Source organism: Telopea speciosissima, chromosome 7 (assembly GCF_018873765.1).
Source record: "Telopea speciosissima isolate NSW1024214 ecotype Mountain lineage chromosome 7, Tspe_v1, whole genome shotgun sequence".
In the NCBI taxonomy this organism is placed as follows: Eukaryota; Viridiplantae; Streptophyta; class Magnoliopsida; order Proteales; family Proteaceae; genus Telopea; species Telopea speciosissima.
In genome coordinates, this window is record NC_057922.1 from 20,830,602 (window position 1) to 20,841,633 (window position 11,032).

An 11,032-nucleotide genomic window follows, 5' to 3' on the forward strand; every position below is an offset into this window, starting at 1 on the left:
TAATTACAATACGGATTACACTTGTTATAAAGAGTGGAAATTGATTCAGAATATTTGATGCACTTTTTGAAATACTTATTTTAAAACATGCTTTCAATTCATATGGCACCAAAGATTTAGTAGGAATTTGAGCTGGTGCATAATTTCAACCACTACATTGGCTTGATTCAGATTATAATTAGGGCATATGCATCCAATACATGAATATAGGAATTGGGTATGAGTTTTAATCTGTTTCTTCAAATCTTTATTTTTTTTTTAAAGAAACAAAAGAAGAAAACTACAAGGAAGAAACAATGACAACAAACCGAAGGACATGTCTTTCCTCACTACTTCTCCTAGGGTCATTTTAGGCCTGTAAGCGAAGTTAATTAATTGGAAAGTCTCTAAAGTCCTCAGCCCAACAACTAAAATCACAATCAACTTCTAAGACCTTTTGCTTAAACCTCGATTAATTGCCCTATTTGTACTCTATTGATTCACTTTATGCTTATTAATCCTACATTGAAAGTAGAAGAGAAAACTCATAAATAAAAAATAAAAACTCAATTTGATGGGAGAAGATATATATGTATGTATTGCCTTTAGGGTAGTTTCTTTAAGGAGGCAGTTTTCCTTCACTATGGTATTTTTTCATCATGGATGATGATAGCGGTGGAATGGGCTATAATGAGGCAGATATTCATCCTATAAGGGAGTAATAATGGTGGTAGATTTGTGGGTATTCCTTTCTTCCACGGAGAAGGAAAACTTTCTTCTTTCTTTAATATACCGCCAGCAGGGAGGGAAGGGGGGGGGGGGGGGAAGAAGAGAATTACAGGTTTCTTTAACAATTGCATAGCCGAGTCAGAAGAATGGATTATAATCTCCACAATTTACCTAATATTAGATTTGGTGTACAAGTAGTCAGCCGCTCAAATAGAGTAGGCTACATGATATCCTCTGTTCATGTGCTAATAGATTGTGCTAAATTCCAAAGTAAAGCATTAAAAACATTGAAAGATACATGGTTTGAAAAAGAAATGGATACATGAAAGTAGAAAATAAAAAACCTAATTAATAACAGTAAAATAGGCAGGCCATGAAATAGAACATGTTAAGTATTCTAGAGTGCACTTTATTTATACCATAGATTGGATTGAACAGTACATCATCCTATACATGTATCCAGGCCACCCCATATGACTGAAATTTTACTTGATAGACAGACCATTTAGGGCACATTGTTCCCAAGCTCTATCTATCTAGGTTGCAAATCCTCTGTAAGTTCACCATGCAAATAAAAGAACAACAACAGCAACCAAAACTAACAATAAAAACAACAGAAAAATAGAAACAATTTTAGAAACAATTAGGGAATTAACAAAACTAATAAAATTAATTGATCTTACATTACACGAAGAAATGAACAAGAAAACTCAAAATCACCCACCTATTGTCCGCCGCACCTCCTACGACACCACCACCATGAACTACTGTCCCAAAAAAACATTATAGAATCACAAGTTAGGAATCAAAATTTTAGCCCACCTCTCAATTAATAAAAATAGTTATAAATTTAACAAAAAATGAGAGAGAGAGACCATTATAGATTGAAGAAGAAGACGAGACCCTGAATGAACACTGCTGTGGTGAAGCATTCAGGGAACCGACCTAGCAGCAGAGGAAGCGCGAGGGAGATCTCTCAATCCCTCACAGAAATTCCACAATACCTGCCTAACTCCCCCTGGGAAACCCCACCGTTGGCGCCAACTCCCACTCTTTAAAGCCCCGAACCCCTTTCCACCTGTGGAGCCCACACATCTCACTTTTTTTAACTTCTCCTCCGATTTCATCGTTTAGGTGTTTCTGTTTTTTTTTTTAAAAAAAAAACCCATTAATGGTAAAGACAGCCTCATCCTTACCCCCATTTTCTTGGGCCGGTTAGGTTTGTTAGTTATTACCACCACCTATCCTTCACCGTGTCTCCTCTTTACCGCTATTAGCCGGTTATGGCTTTGCGCTTGACACATTATCCTTCATTCTCGCAAAATGTGGACACGTTCTGTCGGTTACCATCCATTGGCCTTTATATTTCTGCACGTGTTTTTTTTTTCTGCCTCCTTATACAAGGAGCACAAAATAATCTCTCTTAGTCATCTTCCAAAAAAATGCAAGAGATCAATGTCTGGTCATGTAGCATCTGCACCTGTGTAAGGGATCAATGATAGTGCACATATAGGTATCAACGTAGATGCAATTTTTATTTCAAGAGATAAGGGGGTACTTTCAGATCCTCCTATGTTTGGGTGCACAGGTGCCACACAACTTGATTGCATTTTTTAGTTTAATCACGGTGGCAAAATTTAAAACATTGAGGATGCACTAGCTATGAGAATGGATATACGTCGTTTGTCTTATTCCCAAAGGTTATTTTAATCATGGATAAAAATGGGTTTTCAAAATAAGTTGAAAGTGATTTATCATTATATCATTTTCAAAAGTTGTTGTTGTTCATATGTAATGACAAGATTACTCCTAAATTAAACAACATTTGAGAATAAAACATGAGGCAAAGAAGTAAGGTTACAACTTCTTAGTTCATATACTTGAAGCTATAGGAAATACTACTGTTGGTACTACTGTGCCCACATTTTCCAAAACCTAATCTGTTTCCAGTCATTCTGGATTGATCGATTCTAGTGTTTTGGAACTTGATTCTAGGGTTTGCGTGGATGGAGTTGTAGAGAGGTGGGAGCAGGTAGAGGAGAGTGGGGGTTGCAACCTTCGTATGGGGTTGTAGAGGGGTGGGAGTAGGTGGGTTTGTAGGAGGAAGAAGAAGAAAGGGAAAGGATGTAAGGGCAATAGGATAATTTCCTAAAGGAAAAAATAGGTATAATTGTCAGGTTTCTTAGGTTTTCAAATTAATCCGTTAATTAGCATTAAAATATTAACAAATTGGAACTAAGTGAAGCCAAGTTTGAAAAATAGGGGAGGTCCGAGTAATTGTCAGAAATGCAGGGTAGATTCTTTGAATTGGTAGAAAGGTCAGGAGAGGTCTGAGTAATTTACGAAAAATAAAATTAACAATGTATGTGTGAAATAATATATACGCTATTACAATAGAGAGTAAGTATTTAAATTTGAGGCTAAATTTTGATCCGGTCAAACAATCTAAACCATTTCCTAATATCCAACCGTTGTCAACTATAAAATCCTTCACATATATTGGTAAATAATGCTTAAAGTTAAGAAAAATTCCCCTCCCCCCCCCCCCCCTTTATTGGGAAGAAGAATACAAGTTCCTCATAAGTTAAGACTTTGTCTCGTGTTAAAACAGTAAAATTTGAGTTCCATCCAATCTGCCACAATAGCAAAACTATAACATGTTCTTAGTAATTTAATCTCATTTGACAAATGGATAAGGTTGATTGATTGGACATTCTAAAGTATGGATGCATTTCTCCAAAGGGTAAAACTGTTTGTAACCAACCCGGTTACAACTGACTTTTGTAACTTCTTTTTCTTTACCCTTAGATGAATCACTTACCATCTCTTTTATTACGGACATTTCTGGAATTTCATTGCCTCCTATCTCCTTCCCTTACCTCTCTTTGTTTCAGACTTGAAGTCTTCATTCCCACCGGAACTTAGCAAGCCACCCTGCCTTGACTACTCTGTGTTCTCCTCTTATGTCCATCTCTCTCTCGCTTCAATAATCTCCATGGAATCTGAGAGAAAGTGAAGCATTCTTCTTCATACACCAAAGGGTAGGGTATGAAGATATGTGATGACCATCAAAGAACTCGTCTTCTTCGTTCCTACCTCCGAATCTGGCTTAATTATGGCCAGTATGTAAGTAAAATATTCTGATGAGTGATCCCATTTTTATAAATAATGAAACGAATTGTGCGGAAAGGAAATAGGCATCTATGTTTGTCTGCGAACCCAAGTTTGAGTGTGTACTGCGATTGCAATAGAGCACAGACCATAATTTGGGGGTTTAGTGGGAACCATTATAAGTGTAGTGTCGTTATCTTGAGGGAAATTGTCTAGATGGCAAAACCCCGTTAGGTACTTTGTTTCGATCAATGGATAAACGGGGAAGAGAGATTTTATAGTTGATAAACCCCAAAACTACAAAAAACCCCATAAACGATAACCTGCAACTCACATAATCACTTCATTTCAAGTGTATGCTTTGGTTGATTCATTGATTTGGTTTCTAGGATGGCCCGTCTACCTAGCTTTGTCAAAAATTTTCAAAGACTTCTCTGGTTTCGTCCCAGAGCCCTCTTCAAGATTGAACAGTTTTCACTTGCAAAATTTCAAGCATGGTTCAGCGATTCCCAATAAAAAAAATACAATTCTTATTTAGCCCAGAATACCATTAAAGCAGATATCATCCCAAAGAAAAACCCACAATCGAATCAATTTCGTGCTGGGTTCATGCCTCCTTCCCCTGAGGACGCACTTTCTATCTGATTTCGAGCCCCAGCACATTTGCGGGGTATTTCACTCCATTATCAGTGTTGTCGAGTCACCCGTCGAAGGGGGAGTAGAAGTTGCAGGTCTGGGGAGGAGAGAGAGGAAGAAGGGAAAATTCGGATAACAGAGAAAGAGGGGGCTTGACAGTTTTGGAGAAGAATCGAAACTTGGGCAGGATGAGGGTAGCGATTTTACCTATTTAACCTCATGAAATAATTGACGCATCATTTGATAGGGGTAAAAAATATATGGTTACAAAATCTGTTCGGTTACAAACAGACGCACCCTTCTCTAACATAAGATCTATAAAAGGAAAAAATTTCCGTACACTCATCCCCCAATTAGTTGAAAGTCCAAAATGCCCTTCCCCTATTTTTAACACTCATCCCACTGCAATGATCAGTATCAGTGAAGGAATACCTCCTTCACTTGGGTGCATAGAATTTACATTATAATAAATCAAGTGCAATGGAAGACCTATTCTCGGATGAAAAAAAAAAGAAAATTATCAGTGCCACCCCTGACGTTTGCCTATATTTTAAGGCACACCCATTAACTACCATAATGTCAATCATTACCCATTTTTAAACGGTCTAAACATATGAAATTTCTTTGACCATAATACCCTTTACTCTAAAACATAAAAGTACAACAGAGTCTTTGAATTTACCATTTTCAGGTACAATCTTCATCGTCACTCCTTCAACGAACCTAAGTTGTTGTTGTAAGGTCGCACTACCACCGCCGGCACCATCCCTCACCGCCTGATCTCCTTGACGACTGCCACAGCGACTGTGACTCATCTTCATCAATTATTGACGATGGTGATATTGGCTCTTCCGCAGACCCTTGCTTTTCAATCTTATTCAATCACTCCCCCACCTTCTCTGTTCTTCATAAATTATATGATTCAGAATCTTTTTTTTTTCTTTCAATATTACTACTGCAAATTAATAATATTTGCTAATCTGAAGAGCAAATCCATGAATCTACCATACCTTCACCTCTAGAAGAAACATTCTCCGAACCCTTCTCTATCGTGAAATCTTCCACCCCAGTTGTTCCCATTCTAAGCTGTGATGAATCCATCGATGGAACCATTAACGACCCTTGAGATTTAGTGCCAAAAGCTGGTGCAATGGCTAATGGGTACCTTGGAGGTGTGCAGCAGGAGGAGAGCCCGAAGCCTGTAGCAGAGATTGGAATGTGAAGATCGGGTTCTACATGCTTAGTAGGCTTTGATGAGTCTGTTTTGTAAAGCCAACTCAGACAGTTGTTGGTGGTTATTTATAGAACCCGGGGCGGACGAAATGGCACCACCAGCGGGGTTATTAGTAGAAGCAATAATGTTGGAAGAAGAAGAAGACGAAGCCGAAGAAGCGAATGAAGGTGGGTGAAAATTCTGTGCAAATGGGCGTAAAAGGTAGTTCGGCAATGGAGATTCCAAATAAGTGGACCTCATGGTGGTGGAGGCTGTACTGCTGAAGAGATCGAACCTACTCCGAGGGAACGGCGACGCCGAAAAGGGAGGCGTGGGGATTCCCTTGAATTCCTGCACCATCGCCCTGAAATTCGACGTGTCGGTGGTGAGAAAAGGGCATCTAGTCAGAAGAAGATGAAGCTGAAGGTTTTGCGCCGTTCTTCATCGACGTATGTAATGGCACCGTCGACGATAGCCTTGGAAAGGACCAGCTTGACCAACTGAGACTGGTTGGGCCGAAGAAGAAGAAGAACCCATCAGACCGCTTATTGGGATCTCGGTGCAAGTGGGTTTAGATCTTTGAGAATCCCTTTCAAAGTTATCCTCCTTAAAGTCATCGTCTTTGTCTTTGTTGTCATTACTTTTGTTATAATCTTCTAAACCTACTTCCTCTTGAGTATCAATGGAAGCAGCAGGAGAAGAAGGATTGACAACAGGGGCAACCATATCAACACTAACCGAGGAAGAATATAAGTAGTCTCACGTGTCCAAGGTAGAAAATCTTGGGAGAAACGAACATGAAATACCAATAAATAGAGGAAATGGGACATCTACTGTACTCGCCGGAGTGAGGAAGATGGTGGTCGGTTGACGCCGGCTGCTTTATCGTCTGAAGGTCTCTTCTTCAGAACACGGTAGCGTGAGGAAGAAGAAGGATATGTGGGTGTTTTAATTGAAAGGGTACATTAGGTACTTCGCCTACTAAGAAGGGCAGAATTGTCTTTTAAAAAATATTAAATAGTTGACATCATCGTTTAACAGTTCTTAACTAACGATAGGGAGTTTGTGTGTAATTAGTTTGGTAAACTAGGGGGTGACGCTGATAATTTCCCAAAAAAAAAAAAAAATAATTGTTTTTATTGTTCAAGAATGTAAAATCAATCTAAAAATCATTTCAAAAATACATACCAAACACAACCTTAATTTCATCATTTTTTACATACCATGCATGTGCACAGTCGAACACATAACCATGCGATGAAGAATCATGTGCGGCCATGCATGCGTGTTTGATGGGTCTTAATGACCCTAGTGTTCTTTCTTCCCAATGGAGATTCTACCCGGGCTCTTTTGAATTAAATAAAATTTTATTCTGTTGACCAAAAATATATTCTAAAAATTTCTTATATAGTTTATGATACCCCATTGGAAGAACAAATTCATGATATAGAGTGGGATCCAGGTTTTCAATCCAAATGAAAAAGGTAGTATATATACAATTTTTCACCCAAAAAAAAAAAGTATATATACAATTATATAAGAAAAAAGTCAAAGATCCAGAAAGAAAATATTTAATTAACTCCAGAGTTTTTAAATGATCTACCAATTTTTTCAACTCTAGGCAAAATCAATATTTAGATACCTTTAACAAGGATTTATTGCTGTAACTAGACTAGAGATGAGTTGACAACATGAAAATTTTGAAATAGTTAGTTAACCATGGCTTAGTTAATTAGACCTGTTGTTGGTATATTTACTATGAAAAAAGTTCCCTGCGTGGGCCACAGGGGCCATGCCCACGCACAGTGGGTGACGGAATACCATGTCCCCCATGTATGACGAAAATTCCACCGCCCATTGTGTTGCCACGTGCATGCAGTGTGGCCCCTGCATTCCATGTAGAGAATGGCTTCCCATTTAATATATGTTTTAAGAGAAGAGAATCACTGCCAGGCTGCGTGGCCCTTATGCTAGTGCAAGGGCTCCAACGGGTGGAATTTTTCATTTCACAGGGCGTGGGGCTGTCATTCTGCCCTCCCTATGTCTGGGCCCAAGCACCACGTAGTCTGGCAGTCTTCTTTATCTTTTAATTAAAACAAAATTAATTAATTTTCAAATGTATTCTCTCTTTAGAGGGCAGGCGGGCCTTGGTGCAACGGTAAAGGTTGCTCCATTGTGTCCAAGTGGTCACACGATCGAATCTGGAAAGGAAATAGCCTATCTACAAAAGCAGAACAGAGATAAGACTGCATACATTATGACCCTCCCCAGACCCGCAGTGGTGGGAGCCTTCTCTCTCTCAAAGATAACCCCATAGATCCCATCTGACCATCGCTCCATCTTAAATTAATTTTCATTGTACTTTGTACCCAGGACAGTTGTGTATTCATGTGCCTGTAGACGTGCAGATTTGTTCTAATTAACATGGGCTAAGGGATCTGCATTTATTAATGCAATTTTTTTGGGGTTTGAGATAGACAAACCAAACACCCTTTCAAAGGCTCAATATAGGTCCACAACTCCACAGAAACTAGCTAGAATCACTTATTGAATTCCTGTCTTTCTTTCATGGATTCTTAATTTATTTATGTCAGATGATTGTAATGCTATGCACGATAACCTTTGAAGGAATACTAAAATCAATCAAATTCAAAAAAGTGTCTTAGTGGAGAAAAGAGAATGATAGGGTTTGTTGTTTTCAATCTTCTTCCCTAAAGTCACAAGATCTAGTCCTCTTATATAAACATATCTACATTCCTTCTTTAGAAGTTTGGGTTGGCAGTAGCAAATTAGAGAAGAACACAGTACTGATCATCAGTACCCTTCCATTAATTTCCATGGCCAATCCCTTACTTTGCTTTCTTCTTTTATTAATTCTCTCTGGTTGTTCATCTTCGAAGAAGATTGAAGCTAATCATGAATTCAAAGAAGTAGTGTCTGCAAATCTTCATCACCATAGTCATCTTATTACAGTTAGTCATTCCTTAATGAAGCCAGAAAGAGTTTGTTCTACGCCAGCCGAAGGTACTACTGATCTAGAATTTTATTAATCTCAGTGTTGTTCATATATGCTTGGGTGGATATCAGATCTCTCTCAAGTATTACATTAACAACTAGTACTGCTACCTTCCATGCTTTCAGGTTCTGATATCTTAAGCAAGCCAATACTGCAAGTAGCTCACATACATGGACCTTGCTCACCATTGAAAACAGGGAATTCAAAATTTCCTAGCCTTGATCAGATTCTCTTGGATGACCAAATCCGAGTCAAGCACATCCATTCAAGAATCTCCAACTCCCACCAAGGCACTGATCCTACTGTTGCAGTAGCTTCTTCTGCGGTAAACCTTCCTGCCAATTCCGGGCAATCTTTAGGGACTGGAAATTTCGTAGTTAGGATTGGATTTGGAACCCCAAAGCAAAATTTCACGGTAATCTTTGACACTGGCAGTGATCTTACTTGGATCCAATGCCAACCATGCGCTGGTCTATGCTATTCTCAACAAGATTCCATCTTCAACCCTTCTCTATCCTCTACCTATTCCAACATCTTATGTGGTTATCACGCCTGCCAGCAACTGCAATCTGCCACACACAATTCACCAGTCTGCACCAATGCATGCATCTACCAGATTGCATACGGTGACGGTTCATTCTCTTCAGGTTACTTTTCTCGCGACAAACTAACACTATCTCCTTCTGATGTATTTCTCAAGTTCAAATTCGGCTGTGGTGAAGAAAACCAAGGCCTGTTTGGTTCTGCAGATGGATTACTTGGCCTCGGCCGCAACAAGGTCTCTATGGTATCACAGACTTCACAAAAATATGGGAAGATTTTCTCTTATTGTCTTCCATCCACAACCAACTCCACTGGTTATCTTGCATTTGGAAACCAAACTCACCCCACTACTACAAGGAAAATTCACTACACTCCATTGTTGAAGGATACAAGAGGCCCATCATTCTATTTCTTGAATCTGACTGGTATCAGTGTTAAAGGGAAAAAATTGGCCATCTCATCGTCAGTGTTTACAACTTCAGGAACCATTATAGACTCTGGTACTGTCATTACTAGGTTACCACCTGATGCATATTCAGCTCTTAAATCAGCATTTCGTGGAGCAATGTCAAAGTATCCGCTTACTCCCGCGGTTTCAGGTCTCGATACATGTTATAACCTGGTTGAATACAGTACAGTAAGGATACCGAGCATAGTCTTGCATTTTGGTGGAGGTACTAACCTGAATGTTGATAAGTCTGGGATTCTTGTTCAAGCAAACTCAACTCAATATTGCTTCGCTTTTGCCGGAAATAGTGGTGCCTCCGATGTGGCAATCCTTGGAAATATGCAACAGCAGACATTTGAGGTGGTTTATAACGTCGCAGGTGAAAAGCTGGGATTTGGTGCCAAAGGTTGTAGCTAATGAGAACCAAAAGAAAAAGAAGAAGATTAGGGATATTCCATCTTCACTTGTGTGAATGGAAGGATCCCCTGCACACAGCCAATAGCTAGCTAGTGTTTGGGATTTCTTCCCAACAATTTTGGGGGGGTTTCCTCTTATTTCTTGGTTTTTCTACATGATTCAGATTCTTTCCCTCTGATAATATTTGGTAATAATATCTTCTTGATTCCTCAGACCAGGCTCTGTGGGCTTACCTGTCTTCATGTGAAATCATGGGAGCCACCCACTCTATACGTGCCCAGTCCAATGATGTTAGGAGGATTGGGTGGTCCAACCATGGGACTTTAGCCAAATATTAATTTTTTTTTTAATTTTCTCTTGGTTGTCCTTTGATTTATGTTACCTCTTAAGCTTAGTTCTCATATATTTCAACTGGTAGTTTGCCAATCTTCGATCGAGTAATGGTTGTATTTTCCTAAGCATGAAACAAGAAGGGGGTTTGATTTTCGGTTTAGCTAGTTCATAAGGTTTTCACTTTGGAGCTTGGATTTAGTTTATGTGTTCTGATGTTAATTTTTATTACAAATACATCTTTTTTTTAATGTTTATTTCAGTAGTGAAGCTCTCACCAATTGAGTTTCATCTTATGCCCAGCTTTGCACTAGCAGATTGCTTAAAATAGGTACTGAGGAAGATTTTTTTATGTCAGGAACTCAGGATCCTCTATAAGAGTTCAGTTTTGTTATTTTCTATATTCTGCTATTAGACAACAAATTCTTTACCTATTCTGAACCTATTTATTTTATATTATGAATTCACATCTGAGATTTAAGTTTAGTCCTGCTAGTATACTGTTTTCTGGTTCATATCCTCTCTGTTCAGATCTGAAACAGCATTAATCTTATTTTCTGTGACATAAATCAAATCTAGTGCTCTCTGATAATTTCCTATTCTGATTTTC

The 11,032-nt window shown here is 38.7% G+C and overlaps 1 protein-coding gene across 1 annotated transcript; it reads left to right on the forward strand.

Annotated features, from left to right (window-relative positions):
• The first annotated feature begins 5,777 nt into the window (after nt 1–5,777).
• On the forward strand, nt 5,778–10,111 carry LOC122668345 (aspartyl protease family protein At5g10770-like). The gene is made up of 2 exons (XM_043864930.1): nt 5,778–5,856; nt 8,810–10,111. The coding sequence occupies exons 1-2, from the start codon at nt 5,778–5,780 to the stop codon at nt 10,090–10,092; spliced, it is 1,362 nt and encodes a 453-aa protein (XP_043720865.1). The 3' UTR covers nt 10,093–10,111.
• The last annotated feature ends 921 nt before the right edge of the window (nt 10,112–11,032 follow it).